Here is a 21,294-nt window from a genome sequence, read left to right as displayed (position 1 = left end):
ATAGAGTGATGGGCCATAGCAGGGACTTTCTAGGCAGGGTGTGTTCTGCCCCAGCTTAGACTAGGCCAGTGGTCGGCAAACTGCGGCTCGCGAGCCACATGCGGCTCTTTGGCCCCGAGTGTGGCTCTTCCACAAAATACCGACTTCTGCGCATGGGCCACGAAGTTTTAATCACACTGTACATGCGCGCCCGCACGTGGTATTTTGTGGAAGAGCCACACTCAAGGGGCCAAAGAGCCGTGTGTGGCTCTCGAGCCGACCACTGGGAAGCAACAGGAGAGAGCCTGGGCAGGGCTGCTTGGGCTCACTGAGAAATAAAAGTACAGTAACAGAAGTGAGCCAAGGAGGAGGAAAGTCAGAGAAAAGGGGGCCTTGGAGACAGGGGCAGGGGTCAGCCTGCTGCCCAGCGCTCCCCTGGTTGCAAGTCTTGTGGGGCCCTCGGAGCTTAGGAGATGCATGCCTGTGGGGGCAGAAGAGGGGGCGGGAAAGGCTCAGGCTGCTCCCTGGAGGAGATGGAGCACAGGTCCTCTGTTTCCTTTTGGTGAGGGGTTTTAAAGGCTGGGAACTTGGGGGAAATTTCAATAGAATATTCCTCAGGTGTCCGGGCGTGTCCTTTCAGGGTCCTGGGCTCCACTGACTGTCAGTGCCAGGGCAGGGGTAATGCCAGTAAGTTGCCATTTGGTTTTGCTGCTTTTCTGAGCCTGGAGCTGAAATACAACTGAGGCCTCGATGACATGTCTAGGGAGGAAAGGTCAGGAGGTCCAAGCCTCATGAGCAGAGATATGCGAGGGGAGGAAAGGCCACCCTGCGGGGCAGGTCCAGCACCAGTTTTGTCCATTGCTAGGCACCGGGGCTTCCCGCCCTGGAGACCCTCTGTATGTGGCTGTAAATTGTTCAGCCGTCTGTCTCAGTTTCCTCATTCCACTTGCCGAGGAATTTTCCTGGCTTCTTACTATTCTGCCTCAGTCTTACTTTTTTAAGAATTGATTTCAGAGAGGAAGGGAGAGGGAGAGAGAAAAACATCAATGATGAGAAAGAATCATTGATTGGCTGCCTCCTATTAGGGATCGAGCCCACAACCAGGGCATGTGCCCTGACCAGGAATCGAACCGTGACCGCCTGGTTCAGCAGTAGATGCTCAACCACTGAACCACACTGGCCAGGCTTAATTTTGTCTTTTTATCAATGAACTATAATCAATCATTTAAAAATATTGTGTAATATTTTGTAATGGAGGAAGGAGTCCAGGCCGGCAAAAGTGCCGAGGGCCTGTAAAAAGAAGTGGCTCGGTTTGGATGGTGGTGCTACCAAGCCACTTGAGTAAGACCCATATCTAGGGTTAGCAGACCTGCCTCCCTCACACTCCCCCACAGCGGGTGTTCCATCCTGGTCTGTCGGAATCTAAAACCCATTCTCTTTTCAGCCTGGTCCTTCAGTTTTCAGGTCTGCACCTCCCCAGGGAGACCTCTGTTGGCCCTCCTGACTAGGTCCACTCCCCCCTTATATGTCCTTGTTGGAACTCAGCTGCCCTGTGGACTCATGGTGTGATGACTTTGAGCACAGGTTCTGAAAGCCGAGGTCTGGGTTTGAATCCCAGCTCTGCCAATTATCAGCTCTGCAGTTGGGCAGGTTGTTCATCTCTCTGACCCTCAGTTTCCCTGAAATAGAGTAATAAGAGTATCTACCTAACAGAGTTGTGATAGGTTAGATAATTGAATATTTTTCAAGCACTCAAAACTGTGCCTGGCACCGAAAAAGTGCCATCTAAATATTTATTAAACACATTTGAAGCCCCATCAGTGCAGAGGCTGGGCCTGGTTTTGCTCTCTCTGGTATCTCCAGGCCTTGCTCATAGTAGGCATTCAAATGTTGGAATGAACGAATAAATGAGTGTACTCTGGTCCTCCTTCATTTGTCTGTATGTTTCTTTCTGCTGGAAGTCATTCACCCCTTTAGTGTGAAGTATCCTGCCCCTTTCCTAGAGCACCATGGGAGAAAATGATTCGCCTTCCTGGGGAAGGAGCATAAAGCCTTAGCGATCCAGTGAGCCTTAGCGATCAGGTGGGGAGTTTTATCAGGAGTGGAGGGGCAGGCTTTACTCTCAGGACCTGTAACTGAGCCACATCCTCTGCGCCATGGAGTGAAGCCCTAAGCATTGTGCCCTTTACGTTTTTCAAGGAGACATTTCCTCCCCAATTCAGAGGGCGAGACCCTTGGGCAGGCAGCAGCTGTCAGACCCAGCAGGCAGGCCTCACCAGCAGGCCCCCCAGGGCAGAGGAGATGAAAGGCCTCGCCAGCCCAAGGCTTTCCCAGAGGAAACCCTGCCCACAGACCTGCAGGAAGCCACATTCACGGGAGGCCAGCCCACTAAGCTTGGGATCAAGCCCAGGTCACCAGAGCTCAGATAAATGGGGCCTCTGCTACTGGGAACATGTAGTTCTGAGGCCTGGCAGGAACCTGGGAGGAGCTGCTGGCCCTGAAGTTTGGCCCTGAAATCGTGCTGGGCCCCAGGCTGGGGCTGCTCATTCGGCCCCTGCTGGGAACCCAGGCTGGCTGTCTGACCCGATCCCACTGGTCCCTGATCAGAGGAAAGTGGCTGCGTTCCCCGGTAAATTGGTAAATTTGTTCCGGGGAGTCCTGGGGTGTTAATATCTCCTCTCAGAGCTTTTTCATTTTCCACATAAAACCTGTAGTGCTGCCGTGTTCCTGGAGAAGTCACCCTTGCTGTCCTCAGAACTTGGAAGGCTCATTTTTATAAGTTAATGTTTGCAAGAAATTAACTGATGGGTCACTGCTTGGCACCTGGGTCCGTGTGGTCCAAATACTGCTGCAGAACTGACATCTCAATTGAAGAACATTTATTGGGCACCTACTGTATTCCACGCCCTGTGCCATGCACTGAGGAAAGCCAGTGCATCTAGTCAGTGATTACAAGTGTTGATGCGGGCCAGGCCCTGTGGAAGGCACAGCGGTGCAGGCAATAAGGCACAGATACTTGACCTTGTAGAGCCAACCCCCCACTCCGGTGTGCATGAGCTTCCTACTGCCACTGTAACACATGACCACACACTAGTGCCCAGTGAAAGAACTGAGAGGCAGCGGCCGAAGAGGATGTCCCAGTATCGCAGACAGAAGCTGAGCGGGGACCTGGCCCAGGTGCATCTAAGTCTGGAGCTTGGGTCCCTTCCACTTCCCCGGGTGGCGTGTCATGGTGGTCAGACGGGGCTGGGGTTGAGCCCCAACTCTGCTATCTGCCTGACCTCAGGCAAGTATTAGATCGCTGCCTCCCATCTGTGACTCGGGCATCAAAACAGTACCTGTCTTGGGGTTGCTGTGAACAGGGGATGGAATACAAGGCTTGTGAAATATTGATCCCTGTATAGAACACACACTCGCTGACATGACGGCACACTGGGGATGTATGTGGAACGCTTCACACGCAGTTTCACTGAATTCTCCCAAGAAACACGCGGTCACTGTTCACATGCCCACATCGGAGAGGAGGACACCCGGCTTCAAGGGCCTGAGTCATCAGCCAGCCCCCGTTCAGCAATGTCTTCCAAAGAAGCTTCTCTGGGCAGACAGAGTTTGTCAGCCCAGCTCAAAATTTGGATGAGGTAGCAGCTGGAATCCCCACCCGTCCTACTGGGCTGCTTTCTCTGTGTGCCCGCCCCCACCCGCCCCAGCCTCTGGCCTCGGAGCCAGCACACCACCTCTGGGAGAGACCGCCCCAGACGGCAAGGCAAGGAAGTGCTCATATTCCAGAGTGACAGCGCCACTCCCAGCCACGTCTCCAAGCAAGTCGGAGGGCGGGGAGGGGGGGGAGGGGGGAATGTGCCTCCTCCTGCTGCTGGCTAGCTGACCACTGCCATCTGAACTGCCTGGTTGGAGTCTCTGGGGCCAGATGTTACAGGGCAAGCTAAAAATAACCAGGCGGCGGGCCACCCCTGGGGGGTGGGGCTGGGGGTGGGGGCATGTGCTGGGCGTGGACAAATGATCGGAGGGGGAGCTAAGAGAGTCTGGCAGACCATGCACACTTCTGCTCCCCATTCAACGGACCCACCTGGCAAGGGGGCCCTCTTCTCTGAACATCTGGGAAGAAACCCCTCCACCAGCTGCAGGATGGGCAGCAGCAGAAGGAAGGTCATCTGGGTCCTGTGCTCATTGCTGCTGCTCCTTGAAGCCAGTTCTGCCAAGAACATTTGGAAACGGGCATTGCATGCGAGGCTGGCTGAGAAACCCCACGTAAGTGCCTGGATGGGGAGACTGGGAGGAGATGGGCCATCCCCAGACGCTGTTGGTTCTGTAAGCGCTCCCCCAAACACAGGCGGGGCAGGTGTCTTTCTTCATCAAAGTCGGGCGGTGGGCAGATGGAACTCACGTCTTCAAAAGGCTCCTTGCCTGGCAGCAAAGACGCAAAGAGAACATCAAAAGTGTGCAAGGGGCCTGTGATGTGCTTTTGCCTAATGAGTATACTTTCTCCTGACAAGCAGCACCGGGGTCCAAGGACTTAAAGCTGAGCGCTGTCTCTCAGCAATCAATAACCAAAGTTGTATGCAATGTACACATGCGTTCATGCAGTTATTCACTCATTCAGTAAACGTTTACTGGAAACTGCTCTGGGCCAGGCACTGTGGGGGGTCCAGTGGGTACAAGGCGGCAATACCAGCTCCCACCCTTCAGGGCAGCATAGGCAAGTGGGGGAGGCAGTCAGGTGACAGGTGGTGGCAGAACAAAGGGATGGCATGGCATAACAAGTGACAAGAAGCATGTGCCCTGGGGCCAGGTGTCTGGGTTTGAACTCAGGCTCTGCTGCGCACCAGCTGTGTGACGTCAGGCAAATTGTTTGGCCTCTCTGAGCACCAATGATCTCATCTGCTCATTTGAAAAAGACAGAATGATACGTTTCTTTCAACAAACCTGTTTGCTCACCACTGTTTACCAGGCACTGTCCTTGGCTGTGGGGATACAGACATCAGATCCCTGTCTTCAGGAATCCACGTTAGGAGAGGCAGAGAATAAGTGAGAAATAAAAGGAAAACATAGTGAGTTTGGTGACAAGTGCCGAGGGGAGATACAAAGCAGGAGGGGGACTAGGAGAGAGGGGGGGAGGGGGGAGGAAGGTGCGGTTTTAGATCCTCCCCACCCTGAAGCACAGAAGCATAGAAACGTCAAGGAGATAACACCAGCATATGTGTGAGCATCAAATAACTCAATATGCATAAAGTGCTTATGTAGCACATAGCGAGTGGTCAGTGCATGTGGGTGACATTTAATTAAATAATGGTGAAATCAGTTGATGCTTGCCTTCCCAGGTGGAATATAGGTTCCTCAGGGTACAGTCTAATTCTGTCTCATTTAGTATAGTTCCTGATGCCTTGCCAGGTGGCTGTCATTAAGTTGGTGCCCAATACATTCTTGTGGGAGATTATGGGCAAATGCAACGGAAGCACAGGAGAACTTATGCAGCTCTGCCTCAGGAGAGTCAGGGAGAATTTTCCAGGGTTGAGGGCATTCAGTCTGGGGCTTTGAAGGATGAATAGGAGTTTGCCAGGTAGAGACATGGGAGAAAGGCTGTTTAATGAACCTAGGTACTATGGGGTGTACTAAACTATATTGAGGCTAATCTCAGCCTCCAGGGCTTACATTCTATAGGCCATGCAGGAGGTCACTGGGAGTGAAAAAAAGTAGTAGTGGCTGAAATGATGGTAGGTGTTTGGAAGAAGAAAAGCTAGTGTGAGATGGTATAGTCACAGAAGGCTTCCTGGAGGAGGTGAGACCCTGGCCACATCTTGAAGAATTATTAAGAATTTGAAGAGCCTGGCTGGTGTGGCTCAATGGTTGAGCATTGACCTATGAACCAGGAGGTCATGATTCGATTCCTGGTCAGGCACGTGCCCAAGTTGCGAGCTCAATTCCCAATGTGGAGCATGCAGGAGGCAGCCAATCAATGATTCTCTCTCATCAATGATGTTTCTATCTCTCCCTTTCTCCAGTCCTCTCTGAAATCAATAAAAATATATTTCTTTAAAAAAGAATTTGGAGAAAGGAAAAACAAAAAAGTCGAGAAAGGCCATTCCTGGAAGAAGAGTCAATGTGGGCTGAGGGTTGGGGGCAGACCTGGTGTCTCAGAGCCCTGAGGGGGAGTCCTTCCTATGGGAGAGGGCTGTGTGTGGAAGGAGGGAGAGGGACCCTCGGGTTTCACGGCTCCATGCTCTTTGCTGGCCTAAAGGATGATTGCATCCTCCTAGGTATTAGCACTTGGTACCACAGAGAGATTTCTGATGCATCACCTGGTCTTAGCTCCACCTAGTTGAGGGGTGTCCTAGGAGCAGACATCTCACGGGGAGGAATGGCGAGTCTGGGGGTGTTGAGGATGATGTACTCAGGGGATGGGGTAGCCTCTTTAAAAACACAGGCCTGGCCCTGGCCAGATGGTTCAGTTGGCTGGAGCATCATCCTGTACACCAAAAGGTTGCGGGTTCGATTCCCAATCAGGGCACCTAGGCTGCGGGTTTGATCCCTGGTTGGGGTGTATACGAGAGGCAACCAATTGATGTTTCTCTCTTACATCGACTCTCTCTCTCTCTCTCTCTCCCCTCCCTTTCTGTCTCTCTAAAAATCAATTTAAAAAACCCCCACACAGGCCTGGGTGGGCCTCAGAAACTGAGTCAGTTGCTTCTAGTCATCATTTGTCAGGAGCAAGCACTGAAGTGTGCCCCTCGCTGGGCTGGAAGGCTCCCTGGTGAGCACCAGCACCAGCACCAGCACCAGGTGAGCACCAGCACCCTCCCTGGCGCCCAGTGCTGAGGCAGGAGAGGTTAGAACAAGAACTGCCTCAGAGCAAGCCCCTGGGGAACGACAGCCTGTTGACTTGTGGCTCAGAGGATAGGGAGGCTGGAAAGGGTCCAGGCCCAGGAATTCATCTCAGCAGCATCTCTAACAAGCTGTGCAGCCTTGGGCTACTCACTGCCCCTCTCTGAGCCTCAGGCTGTTGCCTGGGAAATGAAGGCAGAGGACCAGATGGCTTCCAGGCCCCTTTTCATTCTGATTCTAACTCCCAAGCAAATGTTCATTAAGGAAGTTAAAGGTCCTAGGAAGCAGACCCCACACACTCAGAGACAGGACTTTCCCATGTGGCCCCCCGCTGCTCCCACCCCAAGCTCAGTCAGACCTTCAGCCCTGAGGGCAAGTCAAGGTGGGGCAAGGCCAGGGTCCAGCAGCATGCTGAAGCCAGGTTGGACCCACTTGGAGAGTCAAACAGAGCCCTTACTAAAGATTAAATCATGTGATTTAAATTGTAAAAAGGAAGGAAGCCCTCATTAGAAATGGATCACTTCCTACGTATTCCACTACCTCTCACTACTCCCTCTGCTCTCAAGATTGCTTATGTCGATGGTATCCGTATGGCGGAAACAGTAGATATTGAGGAACTATTGCTTCTCCTCATTCAGCACCCTCCGTAGGTGGCTAGAAACCTGCCTCGCTGGAGTCTCAGCCCATGGACACCAGCAAAGGCTGCACCTGAGAGCTGGTTGTTGACGCTGACCAACCGTCGGCCGTCTGCCCCCTGCCGCAGGCAGGCACCCTCTCTCACCTTCTAAAGCCCTGTCCCTCGGCAGAGTGGGCAACGGGCCCGAGGAATTTCCTGAACACTGTGTACGTTACAGCCCGGGACTCAGTGCCAGAAGGGACGGCATGCCTTCTATTCCCACAGGACCCCTCGGGAGGCCGGTCAGGAGGAGGCTTCTCCTCGCTGGGCCTCAGTTCCCTCCTCTGCAGCACTGGAGCGCCTGCTGTGCAGTCCAACGAGAAGACGACGGAGAGCCTTGAGCTCCGTGCCTGGCAACGAGCCACCCTTTCCACATCTGCACTATTCAAAACAAAACAAAAACGCAGAACCAAATGTTTATGAGGCTAGATAAGACAGTGGAATGTTTGTAAGTAGCCTAGTGGCCTTTTCTGGGAGCTCGGGGTCAGTCGTGGGGAGCTGGTGTTTGGGGCTTCTTTCCTGGCATGTAATGAACCTCATAAGAACAGTTCTTTCCTGACCATTTCCTATGCGTCAGGCCAAGCACTGGCCATGCATTAACTTGCAGGATTCTCTCAATGCATCTACCAGGTGGGGCCCATTGCCCCTGCCATGTCAGCCTGCGGACCCGCTGGTCCGATGATCCCAGCATGTGGCTGTGCTGTGGGTCTGTTTTGCCCCTAAGCTCCCATCCAGGGCAGTGGCAAGTAGCTGTGCAGTGCGCACCCTGCCCAGTGGAGGGGATCGCGAGGGGCTGCAGCAGCCAGGAGCAAGGGGGACCGCTTTGTTATGCATCCTGCTCCCAGGGCGCCCTTTGCGCTTGTCCACCCGGAGCTGCAAAGCGGTTTAGGGTGGGTGGTCACGTCCTAGGCGGGCGTCTTCCCTGAACTGGGGCTGTCGATTGCCTTTTTGCATCCACAATAACAGCCTTTGGTATTGAGCACAAAAGCCCTGCAGGACCTGGCAGCCCGCACGTGTCCCTCAGGCTCCCCGAGCTGGTCCTTCTCTCCCTTGTGACTCGGTTTAGTTTTCATGCACCGCTTTGGCAGATGACCAAGAAAAGCAATTAGTTTGCTTCATCTGTGATGTTTTGCTTGGTGTTTGACACTTGTCCTGGAGCCGAGGCACATGAAGGCAAGAACAGCATCATCGGGTTCAGCTCAGCTCTCCCTGTTCCCAGCCCCGTGCCTGGCACGTCGTTGGCCTGGGAACTATGACGTTACCATTAAAGGAATGAATAAATTACGTGAAAACCTTCCAGAACAGGATAGAAGGGATGGAAAGTTCTAAAAGACGTCCAGGTGCACAGCAGGGCTCAGCGGGCACCAAAGGGATTGGTCGAGTTTGCAGCCTTGCTCTCAGCTGCATAGCTGGGCTTGTCCCTGGTGTGAGGTTAGTTTTGGGTCACCTCTCCCAGGAAGTCCCTGTAGCCGTGCACCAAACCCTGCTCTCAGAGCCCAGTGCTGAGGTCCCAGGGCATCCAGAAATGGCATTCGCCAGTGCACACAGAACCCTATGTCCTCTGTTCTAGGGAGAGGCATATTTTTAGATCTTTGACGTCCAAATTCCTAAGGAAGAGTGAATAATGCTTAGAGGAACATTGGCTTTCTTCCTGTACCACACAAACGAGTCCTGGGGTGCACTTTTATTGGCCCGGACCGTTAAGTTGCCGGAACATTCCAAAGAAAGGGAAGCTCTTGCGAATGGAATGGATGGGGTGGGGACTCGGGTAAATTGGGAGGGGTCTGGAGATTGGATTCTTTCTCCTTAAATGGAAATGGCTTCAAATTTTTTCCTGATTACAAAAATGATGTTTATTGTAAAGAAATACAGACAGACTGTCCTAAATAAGTAAAAATAATTTAAACTCTTCCTCTGACATAAGCCCTGTTGACATTTTAGGGTGTGTTTGCCTAGACTTTAATGAAGCCGTTATACTCCACACACACATTTTTTTTTCTTAATAGGATTTTACCCGTATTGTCTTTTAGAGATTTTCATTAGGATAAGATTCACATAACCATTTTAAAATGAATAATTCACTGGCATTGAGGACATTCGTGATATTGTGCAGCCACCACCTCTATCTAGAGCCAAGACATTTCCATCACCCCAAAAGGAGACCCCAGGCCCGTTAAGCCGTCACTCCCCACGCCCCTGGCAACCACCTACAGTGGGACCTTGACTTACGAGTGTCCCAACTAACGAGTGTTTTGAGATACCAGCTGTCTCTCGGCTGATTTTTTGCATTGAGTTGATAGAGTAATTTGAGTTAACGAGCTCCTTAATGAGCTCAGTCTCGGAATGAACTAAACTCGTAAGTCAAGGCCCCACTGTATCTGCTTTCTTGTGGCGAGCCGGCACGGCCATGGCATACTCAGCCCCTGGGTGCCTCATGTGCTGAGCCAGCTCAGCCTGGTTCAGTGACCCTGAGAGGGGGCGGTGAAGGATTAAGAAAAGACAGACAAGAGAAGAAAGCTGTGTCTGGGTAGGACACTGATCCGGGATGGAGAGACAGTGCCATGGACTATGAGCCGTGTCTTTATTTTATAGACAGATCCACGAGGCAAAGTAAGGGCGTGCTCAAGATGTTTACAACATTCTCGTGGGTTTCGATCCTACTCAACTACATGTACCTGAACTCTATCAAGCCCACATCACTCAGGCACGTGGGGCCACGTGTTCGGACCATAGGTTCAAGCTTACAACTAGAGCTGTTGGCTATAATTGTGCTGGGAGGGCCCTGCCCTCCAAGCTGGGACTTGCACGTGGCCATGAGAGGACTGTGCCCTCTCATCAGTCCAAGGCTTGAACCTGTCCAAACACTGTAGCCGCTCTCCACACTTTCCATCTCTCTGCATTTGTCTGTCTGAGACACTTCATATAAAGGGAATCATGTAGTGCATGGAATTGTGTCTGGCTTATTCTTATTGTTTTGTACCTTGTGTTTGTCATTGAACATAGATGGTGCGTGTGTTAATATGGTAGATCTGTGTCCCCTTTTCAAAGGCTTCTATGGTGTTCCGAGGTCCAGATGTGCCATTATCTATTTATCCAGCCTCCTTTGCTGGACATCCGGGAATCAGACTTAGACTAGCAGAATTGGGCTTCCTACCAACGCAGCCAGAACTGACATTTCCCGAATCTACTTGCCTAATAGCAGCAGAATGGCTTTGCACAACTACAGAGGCCTCCAAGGCTATCTCCCCAGGGAGGGGAAAGTGGCCACCAGGCCATTGACCTAATGAGAGTCATTCATATCCGAGGAAGGCAGGCAGTACTGGAAGCGCCCACTGGAAATGTGTGTCCAGCAGCTGCTTGATAATAGACCTGCTGTCCAGCCCCTTAGCGGGAATGGAAATAACAGATCAAGATCCCAGGTTCCTCTGGGGTTTTCATGAAGGATGTTGTCAGCCATTTGTCCGGAGGGGTTTGACCTGCCATTATTTTATTCAGACTCAGTGGCAGTGGAGGGGTGGGCGGGCTGGGGCTGCAGAGAGTGTAGGTGCCTGGGACACAGGTGGGAACAAAACCAAGTCCTGTATAAGGGGAGCAAAACAAGAAACTGAGGAGTCTGTCAAACACAGTGCTCCCATGGTGACCAGGGGTTTGGAGCTGCTTAAAGGCCAGGGCCAGACGGGTATCTTGGGTGAGAGGCCCGGCCCAGGCAAAGGCCCAGCTGTGGACTGGGCTTATCGTGTGCCAGGGGCCTCACGGAGGCCAGGGCACTGGACAGGAATGAGCAAGGGCAGAGTGGTGGGAGGGAGGACAGAGACATGGAAGGGTTGGGGGCAGCTCAGGTCTGATCTTTAGGCCAAGGACTTTGGCCTTTAGCCCTTCGACACCCACCCTCCCCTGTGGGCTGGGAAGCCATTGAAAGGTGATCTATTTATTTCTTTGATAAAAAGTCCATTCTTTCTCAGAACTCCAGGAGACATCCTTTGTTTAGGACCGTCTTTGAGTATCACCTTGCAGAACATGAAATATTTTCCCAAGCATCTCATCCTTTAATCTGGGCCCCTTGGGGAAATCAGTCCTTTATCGCCCACCGCCATCTGTCGTCTCCAAGGCACCATCTAAATAACTCGGGGAGATTTGACTTCTAAGGCGCTTATCTCTTTTGTTCTCTCCAAATTCTGTGAAACGTTTGAACTTTCCTCTGAGAGCAGTGGCACATCTAAAATTGATCTCTCCACACCCCTTCTGTTGAGGGTGCCATTAGGGGAGTACTTGCCTGGGAGGCATAGAAGGTGGGTGAAAAATATTTCTTATTTCCAGTTTCCGTTAAATTTCATAAATGGGGCTTGATATAAAAACAGGCTACGTGGAAAAACCAACCGGCTCCTCCAGACCAGGCATGGGCATTCCCATCACCCTCGGAAGGAGGCCGGGGCCGTTGTCACATTCGATTAGGATTTAAAAGGCGGGACCCCGACATGAGTCCAATGTCGTTAATTCTGAAGAAAATGACTTAAGAGCTAATGGTGTAGGATTATGCCCGCTGCTTGCAGCTTGGAAATTATTCACAATGGCACTGGGAATTCGGGGGCCTGGGCTGAGCAGGGCACAGTGAAAAGGCTGAACCAGGAGACAGAAGTTCCATGCTCTCATCTTCCCTTTGTTTGGGGGAAGAACCACCAATCTCCTGAAGCCTTCCATTCCTTACCTGCACATGTTGGCTTTGTGCTCATTTTTACTTTTCACAAATTTGATAACCTATATTAGGAAGAAAAGATGAATTCTCTGGGTGAAGCTGGGGTGGGGACCAGAGACCCACCCTGTCCAGGCTCTTTGGAGAGCGGGGGTGGCGGTGAGGGGTCCTGGGAGGAAGTTTGAAAAACACAAGACCTTGTAATTACACCCATTCCAAAATGTGCCTGCTGGGGACCTATTCTCGGTGGCCTGACGCCCTCTACAGGACATTAGGAGTAGCGCATGGACTTTGCCGCCACCGCAATAGTTGTGTGGGAAGGATGTTTAGGTATCCTTGACCTGTCTTTTTAGTTGAGATCAGATGGCATATGCCATTTTGTATCTTGCCTTCTTTATTTTACTAACATATCATAAGTGTTTTTCCTGTCATTAAACATTCTTCGTAGGTACTTCTAAATGTTTGTTTTCTTTAAATTGAAAAATATAACGTGCATGACAAAACTCTTTTGCACTAGCTATATACATAATAAAATAGTGAGCAATGAGGAGAAATCTCTCTTGGCTTCAGAACCTAATTCTTCTCTCCAAAGGCAATGCTTGCTAACAGTTTCTTGTGTATTCTTGTATATCCTTCCAAAAAAATATTCCAGGCCTATCTATGTATATAAAAAGCTAATATGCAAAGTGTCCCCTCAGGAGTTCGACCGGGAGACCGGGAGTTTGTTTGCTCTCTATGATGTGTGCTGACCACCAGGGGGCGGCACAGAACCAAGGAAGGCCTTGGCCGGCAGCTGGAAGGCCCCGGTCGACCCTGATCATGGGCCAGGCCTAGGAACCCTACCTGTGCACAAATTTCATGCAACGGGCCTCTAGTACAAATATATACATATTACATGTGTGCATATGTATATTTGAAAACATAATTAGGTGCATAGCAAACAAACTGTTCTTTACCTTAATTTCTTCATGAACCATAATGTCTTGGTGATCGTTCATAAGCAGGTTAGAGGTAGGTTTTGACGGCTACATACTACTCCAGTCTGCAGACAGGCATTATTTACTTGGACAGTACAAGGGGTGGGATTTTGAAATATGTGTGCAGGGGAACGAGTGGATTTATAAATAGGAATTTAGATGACAGGAGTAGTTTTGGATAGGCCAGGGGGCAGGGCAAGCCAGCGTGTTTCTTCTCAATGAACCTGTTCTATATCTAACTGTGTGTGCATGTGTGTGTGTGTGTGTGTGTGTGTGTGTGTGTATGTATAAGATCTGTCCTCCACACACCCCACTTTCAAATCCAGAAGCAGGACAGTGTTCCTGGTATGGATGGGGTCAGAGAGGCCCAGGGTGAATTGCCTGGTGTGACAAACTCCCCCAACCTCCCCTCTAGCATGCTTCTTTTATTAGCCACGTGCCTGCATGTCCTATATGTTAGGTACTGTGTCTCATTGACTTTTATTGAAATATAATACCAAAAGGCCCAAAGAATCGTGTGGCCTACTCCACAAATCTGCACCAAGCGAACCAGCAAGAAGCAAGGGCCAGCCTCCAGGGACCCTAGTGCTCTCCTAGTCACCAATCACGAGTGGCCACTGTCCTAACTTCTCTCACCAGACAACAGTTTTGCCTCTTTTTGAACTAAAATATAAACAGATTTGTGTTCTCTTGTGAGCTGGCTTTTTAAAAAATTAATATTATGTTTGTGAGATTTACCCAAGTTGTATGAATTTATCCATTCTATGTATGAATTGTAAATTCTTAAAGCCCCATGTGGATTATAAGGTATATATGAATATATAGAAATATATGTGTATGTACATACATATGCATGTTTTTATATATACATATAGACACACATATATACCCTGTTATATATAGACTAGAGGCCCAATGCATGAAATTCGTGCTAGGGGCTCGGCCCTCGCAGCTGCGGTGGCTTGTCTCAGACCTCACAGCCCCAGCTTCATCCAGAAGGACACGGTAAGGTCGTTCGGCTGTCCGGTCTAATTAGCATATTATGCTTTTATTGTTATAAATGTATAAAGTGTATGTGATGTATATGTGTGTATATATTAGGATCGATGCTTAACATACAAACTGCTCACATTCGTTTGTCCTTTTGGCTGCTGATGGGCTTGCCCTCATCTCAGTTGGGGGCTCTTACAAAGAGAAACATCTGTTAATCCTCAGAGCAACCCGCCCAGGCTGCTTCTGCTGTGTTTACACAAAGACTCCAGCTCAGAGAGGCCCAGCGACTTGCCCGCGGCGCACGGCTCCAAGCAGCCCTGGGCACCATTGACACTGCCCTCTCCCCGCAGGCCGAGGAAGTGGACGGCCCCTGGCAGCCCAGCGCGGACCGCTGCCCGCCGCCCCCGCGCTCGCTGCCCCCTGGAGCCTGCGAGGTGGAGCCCTGCCAAGCCGACTCCGAGTGCCCGCAGCGCCAGAGCTGCTGCTACAACGGCTGCGCCTACGCCTGCCTGGAGGCCATGCCGCCCCCTCCTGGTAGGCGCTCCAGGGCTGGGGAAATGAGGCGGCGGGTGGACTAGGGAGGAGGAGGGGGACCCAGGTGAACTGTCCTGCCCTGCCCTGCGCAGAGGTCTGGGCTGGGAGGAACGCAGGTGGGCGGGCCCATCTGTGAAACGGGAAGATTGCGGCTCAGGGAGCCAGCTCCAAGCTGCCCTCAGGGAGCTCCAGCCCAGGAAACGCGCGCTCCAGGGGAAATGACCCCTCCTGTGAGGATGGGGGAGATTTCTCATTAGGATACTGAACCACAGTCCCTGGGCCACCGCCTGCCGGAGCCTTATGTGCCCATAGGTGGCAAGGGGGCATCCAGTTCTCCACGGACCCACCAGGTCCTTTCACTCACGATGCCTGGCCCTGGGGGATTTGAGACGGAGATCTGGGACTTCAGTCGTCCAGGTGGGGTGTGCCCACAGAGGCAGGGGTGCAGACTCCCGGGATTCACGGGTTAGCTGGGGGCCTCCTTAGACCTCCCCTCTCCCCAAACACACGTAGAACGGGACTGAAATGAGAAAGTGCAGCTTATGGCACAAGCCTGATCATTGGGAAGCGCTCGGGCCCCAACAGGGCTAGGAGCAGGTCCTCCATAACATGTATAATCTTAAGGAGAATCCCTTTGGGAGAAACAGTTCTCAGAGATTCATCTTTGAAAGGAAGGAGTTTCAGATTCCTTCTGGGCAGAAGGTTTAGGACAGGATGGGAGGGAGCCTGTGGGGAACACTGAGGGGGGTGGGGGTGGACAGCTACCTCCCTCTGGATGAAGAAAAAGTGTCCCTAATTGGTTACGGAGGCAGTAAAGTCTCCACTCTCAGTTCTGCTTGGACTGCACCTGAGGGTTCCATGGGCTTTAATAACTGAAAGTGGCTCAGCGTTAGCCCCAACCTCTCCTCCCAAGGCCAAAGCAAGAGCGACCACAGTTTTGTTTTGTTTTTTCCTTTGGAGTGAAATCACAGCCCTTAAAGATGCTCATAATCACAGTCTCCAGAGCGTTTGAGCACTGCCTCCTGTTCAGAGACTGGGCAGGCACTCAGGACCAGGAGGCTCCTACAAGGCCCTTTATAAGTGAGACGACCTGGCGCCCCCTCCTGGTGGAAGAAGCACATAAGGTGCTTCCCTCCAGGTGTGCAAGTAAAAAAAGGTGCCCCTTCCCTTGGATGGCGACAGGGCACAGGGATTCCAGCCTCACTGCCGTCCAGGCCAGCTGCTTCTAGCAGTGCAAAGCCGTACAGCTGTCCCTGACATTCCTGGCGGCGTTCACATACCTCATCTCGCTTTATGCTCACACAGTCCCAGGAGGTGCAGAGACTGTTGTCAGCCCTATTTTACAGTCGAAGACATTGAAGCTCAGAGGAGCCGAGCCACCTGCAGAGGTCATACAGCGGACAGAGCTAGAGTTTCAGCCAGTCTTCTGTGGGGTGTCCACTGCCTTAGGCCCCGAGGGCAGGGCTGTGGGGCCCCTGCTTCAGTACCTGGGCCCATATACAGGGCCCCTCACTGCCTGAAACATCCCAATCCCAGACACCCACACGGCTCACTTCCTCCTCTCCTTGTCCAGAGGTGGCCACTTTCTCGGGGAGATTCCCCTCTCTATATAGCAACCTCTCCTCCAGCCATCCCTTACCCTCCTTACCCGCTTCAGTTTTCTTTATAGTCCACCCTGAATATTGTGTTTTGTTTGTGTGTTCATTGCCTGTTTCCCCCACTTGAAGATCAGCCCCACAAGGAGAATTTGGTCTATTTTATTCACTGCTATATCCCTACCATCTGGGCCTCGAAAAGTTATTCAATGAATCAATGATTCATAAAATAATAAAATGACTAGTTTTCACTGGCCAGCAGAAAGAGACATTAGTTAGTCATAATAACAATGGGAATGCTATTTAACACAAGGTTTCTCACCCTTGGCACTCTTGGGGGTTAGATAATTCTACTCGAGGTTGTGTTGGGGGGCTGACCTGGGCATTGTAGGATATGGAGCAGCATTCCTGGCCTCTATCCATTAGGTGCCAATACTACCCCCACTCCACATTGTGACAACCAAAAATATCTCCAGACTTTGCTAAATGTTCCGTGGAGAACAAAATTGCTTCGAACTGAGAACCATGATCTAACAGGAGCAGATGACTTGCAGTGCACCAGGCCCTATTCTAAGCAGCTTACACACTTCATTGCATTCCCCCAGGGGTGGAGAGACTATTTTCAAAAGGGAATCTTGAGATAAGGGCTGGGGTACAGGGAGTTTATGTAGCAGGTAACCCCAGGGAGTTCCAGTGAAGGAGCAGAGGTGAGCCTGTGGGCCTCCGGGCCTTTAGGAGTCTGCAAATGGATGGCAGGCCTTAACCAAGTTTCAGTTTTCCAAAAAGTATAGCAAAATGTGTACACTTCCCTGCTGCTCAGAAACCTTTGACCAATGCAGAGGAGCATACAAATAGTAAGTATTGATATATTTCCTATTGGTAAAAGATGGCATTGAAAACATTTTCTATTGTGTGGTGGGGAGCAGAAGGGAAAAACCAGAAGATTAGAAATAGTGGCTGTGGAATGTCGTCATGCCACCCCTCTTGTTTGGAAATTGCAAATTATTGGTTTGTTCCCCCTGCTGTTTCAATTTCCACGCTGTGAGGTGATCCAGCATTTTTACCAATACCCATCTATGTACTTTCAAAGGCGCTAGACAGCACATGAACCTCTTTAATTTTGTCATATTTCTGACTCAGACTAAAGCAGAGGTCAAAAGCAAGTGTAATCTCAGACCAATTTCATTTGATCTCCAAAGTGCTTTAAAATTTTTTAATTACTAGTTGCCAAACATTTAAAAACCAGAAGATTTATTAGTTAGATTTACAGCTTAAAACAAAAATCAGCTCCAGAAACACTGGGAATGGCTGGCCGAAGCTGACCAACAGCTGACCTACTGAGGCAGAAACACTCTCTAGTTTGCCATCTCTGTTTGTCTGACCGAGCCTGATTTTCTCCTTTATATTATCTACCTGCCTCCGGGAGGTATTTGGGCTTTCAACCCCTGCTTTGGAATTTTGAAGACCTTCCAGTCTACTACGTGGGTCACTCTTCTGGTTAAAAATGTACCGGTTATAGAACAAGCTGTGCTGCTGTAACAAAAAGACCCATAAACTCAGGGGCCCAACCTATGAGGCCTTTACTTCTCCCTCAGTTCATAGGCCAGAGGTAGACAGATGGTTCATGGCAGCCAGGTGGCTCTGATCCACAGTCATCCAAGGACCCAGGTTCCCTCCATCTTGTTGCTCCACAAGATCAAAGTGGCTCCCAGCCTGTGGGAAGAGGGAGAGAGAGACAAAGGGGAGAAAACAGGCATTGATACAAGAGCAAGACCAGAAGTTACTAGTACATCATCACTTCTGCTCACATTCCATTGGCCAGAACTCAGTCACACGGCCACACCTAGTTGCAAGAGAGTCTGGGATATGTAGTCTCCAGCTTGGCCACACAGTGGCCAGCCAAAACTCAAAGTTCTGTTACTCAAAGGAAAGGGCAAGTGTATGCTGGAGAACCACCATTGTTTCTCCCCCAGAGGCGGGGGCATTTCTCAGCTGCCTGAGGAGGGCCTCAATTTAACCATGTATTACTTTGTTAGTTGTAGATTGGCTGGTCGAGCCGAAACCTCGATGGCTTGGTGGCAACGGCTGGCTCCTGGATGGCCCTGAGGAGGTGTTACAAGGTACCGACAGGATCAAGCCCAGACCTGACGTCATAGCCAGGATCCCCCTTCTCAAGCCACCAGAATACTGATAACAGAGGCTGCCGGCCCCCAAATACTCAGACCTCTTGGAGCCTCCCCCACCCCAACACAGAGGGGGCGGGTGGGGCTTGGCCAGGCTCTCACATCCCCAGGACAGTATAGAGTTTGACTCTCCCTGGGAATGGGGCCTCCTTCCTGGTGGAGAATGGAGAGGGAGGGTGCTTGGGGCTGGTTTACAGATCCCTAAAATCCCAATAAGGGGCTTGCTGCCTCCTGATGATGGGTGGAGAGCAGTTTCCAAAAAGAACCATGTGCAGGCCCAGGGCCTAGAGAACTGTAGGGTTCAAGGGTGTACCTTCACGTATGTCATGTGCGTGTGATTCTGCACACTTCTGTGTGTGTCACTGTGTCCATGAGAGTATACAGCTGTGAAAGAAACTGGGTGTGTATGTCTGAATATTTGTGCATCTGTGTTTATGTAAATGTGTGTAACTATAAGTGTGAATGTGTGTGTGCGCACAGGATTTGTGTGCATGTGAACATGCGTGTGGGTGGCTGTATGTGTAGTGTATATATGTGTGTTAGGACTTGTGGGGGTGGTGAAAATGTGTGTGTGATGTGTGAGTGTGTGTGTATGTTTCAGGATTTTTGTGTGTGAATATGTGTGTACACGTGTGACTATAAGCATGAGCATATGTGTTTCAGAGTGTGTGAGTGAACATGTGTTTGCACAGCACTATGCATCTGAGGGCGTGTTTGGGATCACGTGACTTTGAACTGCTCCCTGTGTGTGTATGTGTGCATATGTGTACACGTGCACACATGACACTGTGAGTGAGACCCAAGGCTCAGCCTGGAACCTGGGGGCACAGTCGAGAGGTGGCCCCTCTGGATAACGTGTTCACTGCGCTCACTGCCTCCTGGAGGGGCCGCCGCTGAGGCCCTGGCATGTGTCCTTCCCACAGCAGAGACCTGCAGCACCACAGAGGACGGGGCGGAGCCACTCCTCTGTCCCTCAGGCTACGAGTGCCACATCCTGAGCCCGGGGGACATGGCCAAGGACATCCCCAACCGCGGGCAGTGCATCAAGCAGGGCCCAGCAGGTGAGTGTGGGTGCCCCAGCCCCGCCCCCACCTCACCTTCCTATAACCCCCACATGTCGGAGCCTGGCTAAGGGCTCTTTCTGTCCTACCACCCTGATCCTCCTTTCAAATCTTCCATCCTTTCCCCCGCGCCAGCCCTGCCGCCTCCTGCCTGGGTGACCTTGGGGTCGAGTGCTTCAGTCTCTGAGCCTCGGGTTCCTTGTCTGTAAAATGGGGCCACTTCATGCTATTATGAGGGTTCATTTAAATCCTACATAAAAGCCTCAGTAAACGTCTGATATTTTATATCCATCCGTGTATCTATGTTTTGAATTATCTGAGAACCCTTAATTTCTGCTAGTATTATTCAATGTGGCTTAATGAGTCTGTCTTTGGGGAGGAAGGCAGTAAATAAAGCAGTGAGGAGTATGAATAGCATCACTTTAGTTTGCATAATTTTCCCAAGAGTGGAAGGACTGGATGGTGGTACCTAAAACCCACGTGTGCCTCACGCAAGACGTAAGGTCGAGAGGTTTGGTGTGGATTTGCAAGAAATGTGTGGCAAGCGAAGAATCTGGAACTTCAGGGAGATGTAGGGCAGCTTATCAAAGGTGAGCTCATTGGAGCTTCAAGTCCACATACTCCAGGCCCACGTCCCCACTTCTGCCCTCTGAGTCAAGATCAAGGATAATTACAGTGACCCTACTGGCCAAAAAAACACATCAGAGTGCATGGTCAGCCAGAGCTTTCCCCCCTGCCATTTGAGAAATTTATTTCTCTCAAGTGTTTCAAGAAAGACAATACACATTCAATCAATTGCACATTTAGCATCATTATAATTGCAAATAGAAAATTATGAGACATTAGAACTGTTTTGAGAATCCTGATCACTGGAATTCTGAGCTTTGAGACCAATTGAACCGATGAGGCATAATTGTGATTTCTCCAACATTCCACTTGCTCTTTGGGTTACTGGCAGGTTCTGCAGCCAGACAGCCTGGGATTCCAGTGGCCACCGGCCCCTCACTGCTGTGTGTCCCAAATAGTAGAACCTTCCCAGGCCCCATTTTCCCTATCTGTAAAGTGGGCTTTAAGAGTTAAGCGGCCATGCCTCTTGCTTCAAAGCACAGAACAGCATCTGTAGACGCCAAAATCAAACCTTAGGAAGATGAGGCATGCGGCCCACCAAACGCAAAACCCCGAGGGCAGGCCAGCCGGCAGGAACACGCTGGCGTACGAGAGAAGCAGCCTTTATCAAGAGGAGCTGCGGGGTGAGTCAGGAGTCCTTTGGACTGTAATGTCATTTTTCATAACTGGAAAGGACTGGAACGACTCCACCTCTATCATCCCCTGATCTTGCTCATTTAGTTATGTGAAAGCCACTTCACGGCCACAGATAAGCAGAGAGACCGATGAAGTGATGCCTGCTGTTGATGGAGTGCCTCAGAGACACTGCCTTTACGCTTTATCGCCAGCCTGCAGGAGGAGTATAACCAGAAGGCAGCGTCAGGTATGCTTAGAGTGCAGGCTCAGAGCCACTGAAATGGGTCTGAACCCTACAGCTTTCTTCCCTGGTGACCTTGGGCAGGAACCTAACATTTCCTAGCCTCAGTTTTTCCATCTGTAAAAGGAGCTAGTGATGGTCATGATGGTAATTGCTTCGTGGGGTAGTGACAGGCTAGAACGAGAGAGCACCTGAAAGGCCCTTAGAGCAGCGCCTGACACATAGTAGGTCTTCAAGGAATGTATGCCCGCTATCTCTCGTCTACGGAAACGGGAGGACAAGTCCA

At 50.8% G+C, this 21,294-nt stretch overlaps 1 protein-coding gene across 1 annotated transcript in view; it reads left to right on the top strand.

Annotated features, from left to right (window-relative positions):
• Nucleotides 1–3,992: 3,992 nt before the first annotated feature.
• Nucleotides 3,993–21,294, top strand: part of WFDC1 (WAP four-disulfide core domain 1) — a 23,801-nt gene continuing 6,499 nt past the window's right edge. Inside the window, exons 1-4 of the mRNA XM_006087022.3 lie at nt 3,993–4,245; nt 14,503–14,686; nt 18,318–18,401; nt 19,388–19,525. Coding sequence (XP_006087084.1) covers nt 3,994–4,245; nt 14,503–14,686; nt 18,318–18,401; nt 19,388–19,525 — 658 coding nt within the window. The 5' untranslated portion in view covers nt 3,993. The remainder of the gene's footprint in view (nt 4,246–14,502; nt 14,687–18,317; nt 18,402–19,387; nt 19,526–21,294) is intronic.

This window comes from Myotis lucifugus, unplaced genomic scaffold (genome assembly GCF_000147115.1).
Source record: "Myotis lucifugus unplaced genomic scaffold, Myoluc2.0 scaffold_35, whole genome shotgun sequence".
Classification (NCBI taxonomy): domain Eukaryota; kingdom Metazoa; phylum Chordata; class Mammalia; order Chiroptera; family Vespertilionidae; genus Myotis; species Myotis lucifugus.
This window is presented reverse-complemented; position numbering and strand designations above follow the sequence as displayed.